At 35.1% G+C, this 15,526-nt stretch overlaps 1 protein-coding gene across 18 annotated transcripts in view; it reads right to left on the reverse strand.

Annotated features, from left to right (window-relative positions):
* The window catches only part of LOC117204014 (kazrin), a 141,090-nt gene that overhangs the window by 50,220 nt on the left and 75,344 nt on the right, over nt 1-15,526 (reverse strand). For 16 of the 18 annotated variants that reach the window (XM_033440998.1, XM_033440999.1, XM_033440994.1 and 13 more), the window contains one exon: nt 5,541-5,653. In XM_033440998.1, coding sequence (XP_033296889.1) covers nt 5,541-5,567 — 27 coding nt within the window. In that variant the 5' untranslated portion in view covers nt 5,568-5,653. Of the gene's footprint in view, nt 1-5,540; nt 5,654-11,728; nt 11,878-15,526 lie in introns of all 18 variants that reach the window. The other 2 variants (XM_033440989.1, XM_033440990.1) reach the window with 1 other exon arrangement.

Consider the following 15,526-nt stretch of genomic DNA (forward strand, 5'->3'; position numbering starts at 1 on the left):
CGACTCGTAGCCGACAATCGAGATACAATTAGCGAGTTGGAGGATATACAGCGCAGGGCTGCTTCGCTTCAGATTCCCTGTAGCGATCCGCGTGAGTCACGGAGAAAGCCAGAGAGAGGAAGAAATATATATGAAGAGAGAAGAGTTTTGAGTGGTCTTTTTCCTCTGTGGCCTGATTCAGCTCGCTTCGCGGTGGTAAAAATAAAGGAATGCAAATTTAATTACCGGAGTACTCGGCACGTCGACGAACCGCGGGGAGCTACATACATTTCGCAAGTACAGAGCCATGACATTTCGCAAAAATTTTAGTTCCAATTAATCTTGTCACCATATTTCCCCGCGTTCTCTCTCCTTCTGTAAAATATCTAACGGTTGGCCCGCGTGTAACGTTATTATATGCGATATTACGATCGAACAAAAATGACAATGTCATTCGCGTTAATTGACACGACAGATCCCTGCCATAAGTGGATAAATAATCTCCATTTAGTACGATGCAGTTCTTTTTTCCGTCCCTCTGAACAACGATTTAATTATTCATCCATTCAAAAGCTAATGGTAATATGTAATGCGTAATTGAATGAATTATATCGTTGTTAAATAAAGTAGCAAGAAATTGTGCGATAATGTTTGACTGATTTTTTACATTATTTAGCTATGTTTCGGTATTCATTAATGTATAAAATATTAGATAATGTTTTAATAATTCCTCTGTGCGATAAATTTTGTAGTACAGCATATAATGATTCATGGCATGTGCTGTCGATACGGTGTCCATCACTGCCACCATTAAACTGTCATTCTGAATCGCTCATTTTTCAAATGGAATTCGTTTTATTCAATTTTTCACATAAAATCCATTTTTTTTCGAGTTAAATTGTAGTGAAAAGTATTTTTAAAGAATCTGTGCTCTATACATATAGATAATATCTATGTATTCTTTATTTTATATACATATATATTTATAGTATATAATAATATAATATATGGAGAATATATATTTATTCTCTATGCCATATATCATAGAAAATATTTTTCATAAAGAGCAAACTAGAACCAAAGCTGTACTGACATCAAATGTACCATTTAATAGAACTAAGCACCGATTTTCATATCTTTGATACAGTATCATTCGAACGATATTACTAAGCCATATTTCGATGTATATCGACTGATTGAAGCACTGCACAATATAAAATAACAATGTGTGATTAAGGTAAATCCTATCTTTTAGCGCCATAAATCGCTATTATTCACGTTCGAATAATCGCACGAATGGATGAAAAAGAAAAATCAGTCAAATGGGTTGCGAGCTTTCACGCGCGTGAACTCACGCATCACGCGAGCATTATGCGTGCCTTAACACCAACCGTAATGGATTAATCCCCTTTTTACTGTGCCTTCCATACAGAATCGTATTCCCAGCGCGATTCACTGTCACACCGAAGGAAATGTCATCCATCACTCGGGTTGTCTCGAAACTGTGTGCTCGAAAAAAGGCTTGACAGACGAACAGACGGATATGTGTTCAACATAAGCCGATTTGATAGGGAAAAGGTGAGTCTGTATCCGTTTTGAGGTATATATATACACCTATCTACAGTTGTAAGGAATAAAGGTGAGTTGCTATAGCGTAGAATTTACGCGTACTCCGTTCGAAGCTACGGATAAGTAGTATTAGACAGTCACTGAACGGACAAGTCGATTCTACTGGGAATATGCACGAAACACGCTGCGCACGTCTGTTATACACGCGCAAATAGCTTCAGTAGCAGCTAATTTTAATAAAATATTTTATCGTATTAACGTTGGACGAAGAATCGTAGGTTTTAAAAATAAGATTTGAATTACGGTGAGTTATGTGTCAGCTTATAATACTGATAAATCTTTTAGTATCTCGAAATTTTATTCCAAAGGGGTTTCTTTTGATATTGTGGGCATTTGAATTGAAGTCAAGCTGTTGAAAACCAATCAGTCTCTACTTTATGTAAATCTTATACCGAAATAATGTTCAGCTTCCAGGAAATGGATAATTCGGATTAATTCGGTCTAATAACTCAAAGAATAAAATGTAAATGGTAAATGTAGTCCATTGCTAAAGATCTCTTCGTCCTTTGAAATTTTATTCCAAAGTTCTTGCTCATATTCTGGCCACAGCAATATTAATCGCGGCGGGTGAATAATGGTCGAAAAATTGAAATTCGAGTACAGAATTGGGGCCATTGTTAATTTCTTTGATCCTCTGAAATTTTATTCCACAATTTTTGCCAATATTACGGTAACAGGAATGTATTAATTACTGAGAGTGAATAATGGCGCAAAATATAAAATTTAAATAGCGGTCCATTGCCGAGTTCTTTCATTCTTTGAAACCTTATTCCAAAGCTTCTATTTATATTCATATTTCAAAATTATTTTCCCAATTACATCAGAGATCAAATCTTCCGTTTTCTGTAGATTTCTCCTTCCTCTTAAATTATTGATAATAAAATTCTCGCTGGTATGAACCGTAAAAGTCAATTCTCTGGATTTTCCAAGAACTTCCCGATGCGGAGGAGCAACCTTCATACCACGAACTTCATAAAAATCGAGAATATATGTGAACGAAAAAGGGGAAGCCGCGAGGAAAAGAAAGGAAAGAGACGATTCACCGGAAAGCATAGCAGGGTACTATTCAGTAGCTTGATAAACACACCGCACGGAGGAAAAGGCTGAAAAAGAGTGGAACAGGAGTGGAACAGGAGTGGAAAAAATGCGGAAGAGCGTCTCCTGATCTGCATTTTTCATTTAGTCCCTGTTCCCTTCGGATAAAATGCATTAACGAGTGCTCGCGTGAATCATACCGCACCCCATACGGACCACTGGTTACCATGGACGAGTAGCAATTCGGAATAACAGTGCAAACAGCATTGGTGCGGTTGTTCGTGCGCGACATCATCGTATATTTAATTTTGTATACACCATTTGCATATCGAGCTCGCTTTGCATCTTGCTGAGACTTCAGAAACGCTGATTTTCAAATCAGCAAATTTTCAGATCAATCAATCACTTTCTTTACTTTTTACAGGGTCTCTGAACATCGTAGTGCAAGTAGGAGAGTTTTAATTCGTTGCCCTCTTATTTTGCAATTTATATTCGAATTAGTACTTATGTTAGAATAGGCTATGGAAATTGTGTTCGTTTATACGATGGAATATAAAATTCTTTTGGAATCTTCTTTAAGCGTATTATTGCTTGTAAAAAGTAGAATAAAACAAAGTATTCATTCGTGTTTAAATTCCCAAATGGACGAATGGAGCTGATGGTCGATTAACACTTTAACGAAAGAATATACCAGTTATCGGTCTACTTAAAAATTTCATTAACCATGGCAGATAATTTTTAAACGTAAAATATAAATATTTGAAATAATACGTAACTCGAAAAACGTTGAAGAAATTATATAGGAATATTAATAGAAGCCTCTCTAATATAGATGTAAATGTTCATACTAATATCTCAAACCAAAATGCAACAATTTGAAGAAAAATTGATGAATTTTCTTTTATTTTCTGAACGTGTTCCGGAAGGATAAAAATAAAACTAAGTACGTCGACGTCGGTGAAGCGTTAACCTTCTAGATATCACAGAAGTTGTACAGTTCTCTGAGGCGGGAATTACTTGAAACGGAGAGGAACCAATTTCTCTAGCTTCCTCGATACTTTCAGCGATAATTTCGTTAGAAATACGTCGAAGGAACGATCGAAATCTGAACATTACTGGCTTCACGCTCGATTTCAACTTCGAGATATGTCTCGTACAGAATTCTCTCGCGTGCACCCTCATCCCTTTTCTCCCCAGGTATTTTTCACCGGTGCTATTGATCATTCTCGTCGACAAGGTGTGAGATTGAAAACGTGTCTGTTCGTACCGGCGCGGCGCCGCGGACAATTTCCGCTGCGTCCTCGTTTTCGGCTGGAGGACCTCTTTCTGTTAATTTTAGAAAGGACTGTCGGTTGTGCTAGGAATCGTGACTAGAAAATGAGGAAAACCTTGGTGGCAAGATGCAGATAATTCATTTTGTTTACGCTCGTTGTGTTTATACAACTTATATTACATTATTTTACTGTTTGGTCTTCGTTGGATTAAAGCACGCGCATGGCTGGGCGTGTCTGACTAGTTACTGACTAATACTACTTCTCGCTTGTTATAATAGGAAATCAGACAATAAATCTTCGTTGCAGGAAAATTTCAACTAATATAAGAAATTATTTCTTGATTTCGCTGCTCTGCGTTTACGTAGAGTTTAATTTATCCCTTTGGGAAAACTCCGAAGTGTTTTATGGGCATAAAAGCTTCCTATGATAAATGTTCAAATATTCTCGCGAGCCAATGTATATTTTGATAATGTCTATTGAAAACATATAGCATCCATTTCGAGTTATACAGACCCGAGCGCAGCGGGATTAACGTTTCCTCGACTCAACAGGAATATTCAATGCCATTAACTCACTCGACGATCGAACGAAGAGGCGAAAGCCGATTCTCAAACAAAGAAGGCAACACAGTGGATTATCCTTCCCGATCTAGCAGCAACAGCCACTATCCACAATCGTCGTGCAATTAATTACGTGCTGGCCGTTTAATTACGTTAATTTCAGGAATACCGCAACGATCACCGGCATGAGACTCGTTCGGCAAACGTGTTTACGCGGCATGTGATTCCCTATGTTCGATAATTGCACGCCCCCGTTTCCTATATTTCCTTTAAATTTGATCATTTTTTCCCAGAGAGATAGCTGCAATTCCCGGTGAATGCCTATGAGTAGCGAGATACGCGAGGAGAAAAAACGAATGGAGAAAAGAGCGGAAAAAGAACAACAAAAGAAGATATGAAAAAAGAGAGAGAAGAGGTGGGAGAGAGAGAGAAAGAGGACCGGAGAGGGAGGAGGAGTAAAAAAAGAAACAGTAAAATGAAAATTCACGAGGGTGTGCGTGAGACGTTGCTTCGTTTCATTTCCGTGGAAAATTTATTGGATATATCGACGGGTAGGGTGAGTGGTAGCGGCCGTTTAATTAAATCAATAATAAAGGGATAAATAAACTGCGCGATTCCGTATGGATGAGTTTTCATCCCGTGATTTTCGTTCGATGAAACTCGTTACACGAGTCGATGATATTTATACGGAAACGGCGTCGCAGTGAACCCGATATAAATTTTTGATGATATAACTTTCAGTCTCGGAATTGTTGATTCGATGATTGCCCGGATGTTTATTAAGAGCGTGGTAAAAATATCGACCATTTGCACGAGCCTCCGTACATTAATGTTTGTTAATCACAGTTCATACTCGAGGCTCGATTTATTAATATTTGTAATTTATTGGAGAATTGGAAAGATTTGAATTAATATGCATCGTTTAATTAGACGTAAAGGAGTGTTTGCTCCTCTGCCAGGCGGAAGGATGCTCGTGAATGTAATTATAAAAATTTTGCTATCGAGCAAGCCTCAGTCGCTGCGTGTAATTTTATGGAATACGAAATGTAATCGGCGGACTCACCTGTGCATCTGCGAGGATGCGCCGCATCAAAGCCAAGGTGGGGTGCGTTGTGAGGTCATCTTCGAGGGCAAGTGCTTCACCTTCTTTGTTTAAGCGGTTTAAGGTATTGAGGGCTGCAACACAATATAAATAACCTTGTAATATGAATCTTGTAACATCAACTAAACCAGCGAAATAATAAGGAGATGGAAAAAATGAGAATAAAGTAGGAAGAAAAAGCAAGCAAGCCAAAGTTCGTCTGCAGATTATACCATTTTTAGTTTAATTAGTTGGGTTACCCAGAATTTTGTAAATCATGGATTCAATTAATTTTATCGTAATAATTACAATAATAAATAAAAACTGTATCATTAAATCTTACGATGTAACAGTAACTTCCATTCGAAATATTTTTTGGTAAAATATAAATCCCAAGATTAACTCTTTAAATCATTTTATCGTAAAAAAATTCCATAAATTCGAGGAAAATACGAAAAAATCTTTGTTAAAACACTTTGACGACTTGTGTCGCGTAGACGTGACTTCGTTCTGCCATCTGCTGTTGACTGCCGTCACGTTTACGTGACTTCAGCCTTTCTTTTAATTTAATCGCCACTTGAGCGTGAGACAAACGATTCCCGTGTTTGAAAGTGTTCTACTAAAGTAAAGCGATTTACGAATGCGCTGAAAAGACCGGCAATTTGTGAGTCTAATGATCCAGCAAAAGTGAACGGTCAGAAAATGATTATAATCCCAATTTCTGTAACTGTATGGGACAATCAAAAAATAAATAAACAAAATTCAAATAACGTTTATGCGTGTAGAAAATAAATGAAGATAATATGATAAAGATTTGATAATGATGATGGATTCGATACAATTTATTCAAAAGATGTATCATAATTATAACAACAGACAATATAAGGTGTACGCCGAAATTTGCGACCGACAAAACGTCAACGTAGAATTTTAATTCCTTCAAACAAACTTCTCTGACTCGAAAAAAAGGACCAAGATTATAACGTGAAAATTCCAAGGCAGAGTTAAATACAAAAGACCAGGAACCATGGGATTTGTGCTGACAAGATGGCCGTCGTATCCTGACTCGTTCATCTCGCATTACCTTCGCCGAAGTCGTTGCTACGACGGGATAATTGAATTCTCAGAGCTTGGTGCTCGTGGCGCGAAGGTGGAAAGGCCCGAGGGGTGCCAAACTGTTATCGACAAGCTCGTTTCGATCACAGGTCAGAGACGATGAGCCACGCCATCCCTATGTCTCGTCCTTTTCTTCCTCCTCCTGATACATCGCGTTCGACTTTTTCGAGTGCGCTTTGATGTACAACTCGCACGAGAAACTTTCGTTTGAATTGTTTCGACATCGATTCGCTGAATTCGAATCGATGTTCGATGGGTTACCGATCAACTGTTTTCTATCGATGCTTTCTGTCGATTCACAACACGTTCGTGGTCGAAAGTTTTGAAACGATCGATGTATGCAATGGTAAGCGAAATAAATTTGATTTTTTCTCAATTTAGATGATTTTAAGATCTTCAGAGTGTCAGGGTGTACAGTGCTTGGAATAATTATAGATTCAAACGCGGTTGCTGCATTATTTCTCCAATATTTCCAAGAAACCATTATTCGTGTCTGGGCGTGTCAAGTGAAATCGTTTTTATAAAGGGTAAGTTGAACGCTGTAGAATATCAGGAGCTGTTACATGACGAATTATTGCCTTTCATAACTGAAATAGGAGATCAAAAGACTATTTTTCACGAAGACAATGCTCCCATTCATACAGCCGCCATTATAGAAACGTGGTTTCAAGATTTCGGAATAGAATTTCGCCAGTCACGAAGAGGTTGAGAATTTAGAATTTTGGAAAATAAGGTAAGAAATTTGAAAAAATGGTCACGCTGAAATGAGTTGAAAAATTAGAATCTTCGAATTTTTTAAATGTATTTACGCAATCGAAACTTAGACACTGAGATAAGTTGAAGGTTGAGAATTTTGAAAGCTGAAATCGACCGAAAGTCCATAATTGAAACTGCAGTCAGTCATTGAACTTTGAAAATTGGGATCAAGTGAGAATTTACAGATTTGGAAATTCGTTTGAAAATTGGTTGATAGTGAAACTGGAACTGTGAATACTGACTGATCAAGTAGATCTGTCGAAATACGAGACTAATTGGAATTTAGAATTTTGGAAATTGGGAACAATAGTAGATTGGCAAAGTCGAAGAAGGTTAAAAATATCGTCCTTCAAAAATTGAACTAAATTCAAATTGTCGAACTTTGGAAACTTAAAAATTCCAATGATACCGAATAACATTCAAATTACTTTTTTTCTAAACTTTACATACACTTAACGTTTCTATCTTTGAGTTCTACTAACTTCATCGATTATATTTTTCAATTTAACAAGTGCTTTTAACTATTTTATATTAAAATGTTTCCTTTTAGTCGTAAAAGCCCATTAATATTATGTCACATCTTTTTCTTGCGACTTTCAATTCTATTCACAGCCAATATAATATTACAAATATAATATTATTAAAATGAATAACACGAACAAACGTAATATCATTGATACGTGATAAGACATTTTCAGCAAATACTAATGAACATGCCCAGAAGTTTCATAATAAAAAAGTTTCCTATCGATTACCTCGATATTACGAATATTTCTGAAAGTTTTATCTTCTAGAGAGGATTCCGAGTCGATGAACATTCTCGGTAATTTCATTTTATTCCTCATCCGGGCGATACAAATAATTCATGGGGTAATTGCGTTAAGTTTATTCTGCTCACACCTTCGACCAAGTGTTACATCCTTTCATCAAGAAGTTGTACGCAGCGAGTAATTAAGCGACGAGATAAGAAATCCGTTTCGTTGCGCCCCACGTAACGAACCTTTAAACATTCTCGCTTAATTAGTTTTCAAATTCGAGCAATTACACCATGGCCGAAAGCGAACACCGGCAATTACCCGACTAACGAAGTTACCAACAATCTTTGCCGTGTAAATAAGTTGCTCCGGCCAGTTAACAGATGAAAATCAACCGTTTATTAATTCATCGTGAATCTTTTATTTCAGTATTTAATCGTAATTTATTCGATCATTGACTTGATCACAAATGTTACGGTGGACTGAGCGTTGTAATACGATTTGTAGAGAATTTGTATCGAGAATTTCCCCGCATAGAGAACCGCAGAGAATTATTCTCTAATTCTAGGATTTGCAGAAAGATTTCTAGAAAATTTCATGTTGTAAATATTACTAATATTGTCGTCGCCTGAACGTGAACATATTAAGGGAAAAGCGTTAGGGATGAAAACCTCGCGTGAAAAATTCAGAATTTGCAGCAAGATGTTCGTAGAAAATTCTACATTTCAAACATTAATATTGTCGTCACGTCGTCCGGATTTAAGGATATACAGGAACAAATTTCGTACAGAGAATTCAAAATGTGCAATAAGTTGTGCATAAAATTTATTACGTTAGAAAATTTTAAGAATAAAATTTCTCATAGAAAATTGTTTAAAATCCAACGAAATTTTTTAGAGTTTATGTTTTAAAAATATCGTCATCCGATGGATCTGATATTGCGAAATAAAATGTCATATTGTATGAAATTTTCTTCACATTATTCAGCTATTATCAACAATGTTCATTGCGCGTTATACTACGTAATACAGTGGAAGATTATCAGGGACGATTGGGGTAATGTGTAATTGACGGAAAACATCGAAATTCGATGACATTTTCCACAATTCGGAGCACTGTACTGTTTTGGTGGATATCGATGCATTAGTACACCTATCGAACTCTCATAAACGTCAATGTAGCGAGCTCTCGAAACTCCTCTCTCTCTCTCTCTCTCTCTCTCTTTTCCAATCGCTCGTTCAATTCGATACTCGATTTATATCCCATCAAATTCTCATTTATTAGAAAGTATCGAGATAAAATTTGAAGTACGTAGACGGTTCGTTACGGACGTGAAGTTTTGTAGATAAAGCTAACATATGATCGGCGTTATATTATTGAAAATAAAAAAGCGATCAGTTCAAAAGTTCCAGTATTTTTAAGCATTGCTCTATCGAAGAAAAGTGAAGTCTCTGAGAATTGAGGTAAAAATGGCAGATAGAAAAATGTCTAAAATACCTTGAACGTTTAATTGGCCAGTTTAAATAAGATTCTAGTAGACTTTTTAATAAGTAAGAACTTTCATTGGGAGTGATCAAACAGATACGTTGACGAATACTATGAAAACGAATATTATCGTGATTAAAAATACTAAATATAATCATAGAATAGTTAACACAGGATTCATCAACGATTATGATATAAAACCTGTACGAAAGAAAAATTGTAAATTTAAAAAACTTCTGGAAAAGTACCAATTAATCGTTCCGATTCGTTTTAGTAATATTTCCCTTCTATTCCGTCCGATATTCACATTAAATTCTGCGTTTTCGTTCGTTAGAGAGTGAAAGATGTTTAAAAATCGTGGTATCCGTTTGATTGTCCGCCTTAATATCTTTTCGTATTCCTTTGGAGGAGATGGTTTTACGTTTGCAGAGAGTTAAGACAGGCAAGTACACGCATCGGGTTACGGTCAGGTATGTGCATTAAGGCACATAAAGGGCTTACGTAGACGTAGGCGACCCTCCCAGCTGGTATATAGGTCTACGTGCAAACACGCAAGCACGTTAAGTGCGCTTCCAGCACGAGGTCGCTATGAGACCAGCAGGGAACCGCGAAGGGGTTAGCCTGATATATGGGATAGCTTGATATTATGCGCCTCCGCACAGACCGGAGGAATATTCTTTACGATCTTTCCTCGAAAATGAAACCTATTCGATACGTCGAGATATACTCGACAAAATAGCCAGCTTTTATTTAACTTCGCGTGCAGATTCGTACTATTTTTGCAGACAGGAGATTAACCCTTTTATTGCGATTAGGTTGTCCGGAAAGTGTCTATCTTTTACAGACACGTCTTTTACAACGACGCATCTTTATACAAACATGAAACCTAATCTGTCGAACGTTGTGATCTTTATTTTGATAGAACAAAATGGATCATACGTAATTCGATAAAATAATATAAAACGGAAAATGTTATGCATCCATTATTTCCCTATAAAACGAAAGAAACTTTTCGGACGACCTAATATAAATGGTATCATAAATATCGTTGTAATTTCACTGAGAGTTTCACTAATCTTCAGTTAGTAATAATTGAGTAGCTTTTAATTAGTAATAATTTTATACTTCTACTTGTATAAAGATGAAGAATGTTTCGAAATATAAAATACCATAGTGCGTATTAAAAAAAATAATAAAGTTAGTCTATTGTAATAAAAATAAACTTGTCTGAGCTAGTATAACGAAAATAAACTTCACTGAAAGAATATGATAAAAAGTTAAAGGTAATTTTATAAATAGCACTTTTATTGGCAATATATAATTACTATCGACTAGATCAGCGTTGTTACATCTCATCGAAAACTTTTTGCCAAGGTTTAAGGAATAAAAAGTGGCAATATCGGTAAAAAAACATAAATAAAGAAAAGCACTAAATACAGATTACATGGAAACATCTATACAACTTTAATTTATTTTCAGAGTTCTAAGATCTCTGAAACTTCGCTGTAATACCTTCAATTACGATTTATAGCTGTGAGATCTACCATCAACCTTGCTGCAGTACTCAAATTTTTATGTCCGACTCACGCTCAACAAACAAGAACAAGCAACAGGAATTTTTGTTAAACATTTGAACAAAAATTAGTTAGTTTTAAACAAGGTTAAGGTTTAGTTTTAATACAAATTAAAAAGTGTTTCTCATTTTCTGCGACACTTCTCAAAATGATATTTTACCTCTTTAAGAAGCACTTTTCAATATATTGAAGTTTGAAAAAGATCGGAAATACCGATCAAGTTGTAAAGTGTTATCGTATATTAAAGCATCTTTCTATTAAAAATGCTATTTTCTACGATTTTTCTTAAACCTTTCACCCGCTCCAGCTACTCACTCCTTTTCTAAAAGCAATTTATTAGAAGATTAGAGACTTCTTTCAAAGTCAGTTTCAGCTGCATCCTCTACGATATTGTGCTTTATGAAATAGCAACGACCAATCACCAAGAAAGCCCCATGTGCACCATGGTAATCCATATACCACTTTTTTTTCCTGCAAGACTCACCTTCCTCGAAGGGCTGCGCCCGTTTAGCGAATGCCCTCGAGAAAACGCCGCGCGGTTTCGAGGTCTCCACGCCGTTTTCTACGGCTGCGCTCATTTTTCTGAGTGGTCCTTCACGGAGCTTGTGTTCCCAGGATGAATAAAGGGACCATCTGAAATTCACGTGACACTCAACATCTTTGTTTAAGGAATCCGCGGTCATGGTGCGAGAGCTTTGATACGAATCTCCGTTTGACGTTCCTGCAATCACTTTTCACCCCCTAATTAAACGATTGAAACGATTTTCTACCGTAAAATAATTCTCCCTTATTATTGGGTTTCAATTGTATGGACGATCTTCTTTTCTGTTATTAAAGTTGGATTTGAGGAAATAAAAGATACTTCACGAGCTTGGATTTTGAGATATTAAAAGTACTTCTTATGCTTAAAATTGAATTTGCTATACGTTTAATAATTAAAAACTTACTATACTATAATATTTGTTATATCAAATATTTGCTATATATTTCTTATCTTTATTTCATTTTATTTTTATTTTTTTATATATATATCATATATATTTTGCTATATAGTTGCTATAAATTTATACTTAATAAAATATGTATATATAAAAATAATAATAGATACGAATAAATCGTCAATTCAATCGGTACTGATGTGTCTAATGTTACGCTATTGAAATATTGTACCACAATGGTGAATAAAGTTTAATGTATCTAGATACAGAAGCACGTAAAACCTGCAAGTCCCGTAACACGGTGTTACAGAAAATTAACGGAATTTATGTCACTGCTCATTATTACAAAAAAATATTACATCATGTACTCCATTTCACCATCTTGATTCGTTTCATAACGATGAGAATACAATGTTCCCTGCGATTTCACCATTTCCACTTATCACCAAGATTCCAACAGATAATAAAAAAGAAAACTCCGAACGATCTACATATCTGGTTTTCACACATTTTCTCCAACGTACACTATTATTTCCGCTGCAGTAATGTTTTGCAATTTTCCTATTGCCCCGGAATATATCACCTTGGCTACGTAACAATGCGTCATATTACATCACTATAGATATTCGCACAATGTCCCTAGTTAATTGCTGTTCTTCAATCAAGAGTTTCCCTTTAATTAAATGTAGATTATCTGATTACGGAGTAGAGATTACAACGAAGAACTGCCGGTGGTACGTCAAAGATTAAAAGCAACAAAGGGTGAAATCCCGTACAACATTGCATTCAAGGTTCTCTCTTTACGAGGCCTGGATAACATAGCATTAAGTCTACTCTGTTTAATTACTAAATCTTTATAATCTTCGCGAGCATTTTAATGCTGTGTCCAATGGAAGGCTGTTCTGGGAGATCTAACGATGACGTTAACGATTGTTTGAACATGATTAAATTGCGAGCACCGATTTTAGAAAGGAAAAAGGTAGAACGGTGCTAAAAATCTTGATACTAAATTCTTTTAACGATAAAAATATGAGTGGAGGTTGCAGAAAATGGCAGGCTGAAAATCGTAGTGATGTAGGTCAAGATTTTCAAGTTCTGGATTTATAATTACCCATTTTAATCTTCAAACGTATTATTCCTTTAGATTCATAATTAATTAAGTTGTAATTTTACTCTGCGTTTGACACGTTCGTGATTTGGAAAAATATAATATAGTAATAATAATATTTATCATAAGCTAGACCAAATGTCTATTGTACGTTTATGTTTAAACTTGCAGATCTATGTCGGTAGTTATTTTCCTAAAACTTATTTTACACCTTCAATACTTTTTCCTTGGTTCTGTTCTAATCCTAAACCATACTATACTAGCAAATTTCCTTAGACATACATCAGTGTAACTTTAGCCTGTGTTCTTATTTACACTCTATTGAACTCTATCCCCTTCTTTGCTTCCTGGATAAATGATTTGGAAAAATATAATGGATTTTTTGTAACAATAAACACAGACTACTATTTCACGAGGAATAGGAATGAACTTACACCACTATGATTCTCACTCCTGTTATCGAGTATAGTTGATTTTCTCTTTCGAGGTGAATCTGATTCAAGAAAATGGAAGACGATTTATGGAGCGTGAATCTCTGTGATATAAAACATTTCTATGGGAAAATAAACAAGTGAAAGCTGTAGTTATATTTCTCGCGGAGAGAACAAAGATTTATAGAGTGTCTGCAAGTGGTATATTTTTGTGAAACGATCCTAGAAAGCAAAAACTTCTGCGATTATTTTCGCAAAGACTACACGAATTAAATTTTATATAGATTTCATTTAAAATACTTTATAAATTGTACACTCCCATTTGCAAATATTATATCGCTCTTTTGGTATTGCATTAATATTGTAATTGTTATTCTATTAATATGTAATTATTCATATAAACTTCTCTACTATTATATATTTTGAATCATGCAGAAACCATGTGAATTAATAACACGCAAGACTTATTAGTATTTAGAGTTACGTTGAAAGGTTGATAAACTCTTGCTTTAAGCTTCACAATTCTAGTTTATCGTCCAAACGTAACCCTTAGAGCGCGAGCTTTGACAACGGATATCTACAGCGATGGCAGGATAAACATCCCCTAAAAATTCGAGGCTTACGGTCCCTCGTATTATTAAGGGTACTGTGTATGTACATACACATCGTTCCCCCTCGATGGAACTCGATATTCGATCGTCATAATTTATCATTACACAGGGAAAAGGACACGTTCGATAAATCCTCGTTGCGTTCAACCAAGTTTGCTCGTTGATTTACGCGCCTTACTGTTAGTGACTTTAGTCATAAGGGAGACACGGTATCTATGGGTCTATGGTGGCTTCTTGCCAATACAAAGCACAATGGAAAATTAATAAATAGATAAATAAATGCTTTTGATCATAAGAAAGATTTGTAATATACAAAGGAGTATGGAAAATAAATAAATAATAAATAAACAAAATAAATGAAGTGGAAAATCGAGAAAGAAATCATGAGCCAATGGTCAAGTGTATTATTAAGATATCTATAATTTCATAACAATAGAAACAATAGATTGCCTTCGATTTTCTATTCGAAGAGAAATAAATTAATGATTTGATCGTTCAAAATATTGATAATCCAAGTGATACGAATATATTTTTGTACTCTTCGAAATAATCTATTCCGTTCGATTTTATGTTTGGAAATAAACATATCAATAATTTAATCGCTTAAAATATTTATAATCCAGGTGACACAAGTTAATTTGGCTTTGCCAATTAATTCTTTAACTACGGTGGATTTGGTTGACACTATTACAATGCCAATAGAGCTGTGAATTTACATTTTGCTGCAAATAGAATATAAAAAAGGTGAGTACTAATTTTTAATTGAAATTATTTCAAATTTACACACAAGTTATAAAGTATCAAATTTGGAAAATAACTGTTTATTACTACGAACATAATAATTCCTTATTGTTAGATACACATTAAAACAATTGAATGAGATAATGGTACAGAAAGAAGTTCTCAAGTTAAGCTATGTTCAACTAGAATCTTTAGTTACTATAAAAGTTTCATACTACGAAACTGCTGCAATCACATTGCGATTAAAAGAGAATAATTACACACACAGATTGGAAGATCGAAATGAATTAATTAAACAAATTAAAAGACGTAAACGAGAAGAGTTTAAGAACAATTCTGCGAAGCTAGAGATAAGCCAGAATTAGAATAAATTAAGGAACAAACATTAGATCAAACAGACTGGATGCAAAATGAGCGAGTAATTTCGTTTATTATAGAGAAACAGCTGGAGTT

Source organism: Bombus bifarius, unplaced genomic scaffold, assembly GCF_011952205.1.
Source record: "Bombus bifarius isolate JDL3187 unplaced genomic scaffold, Bbif_JDL3187 scf7180000007975, whole genome shotgun sequence".
NCBI lineage: Eukaryota > Metazoa > Arthropoda > Insecta > Hymenoptera > Apidae > Bombus > Bombus bifarius.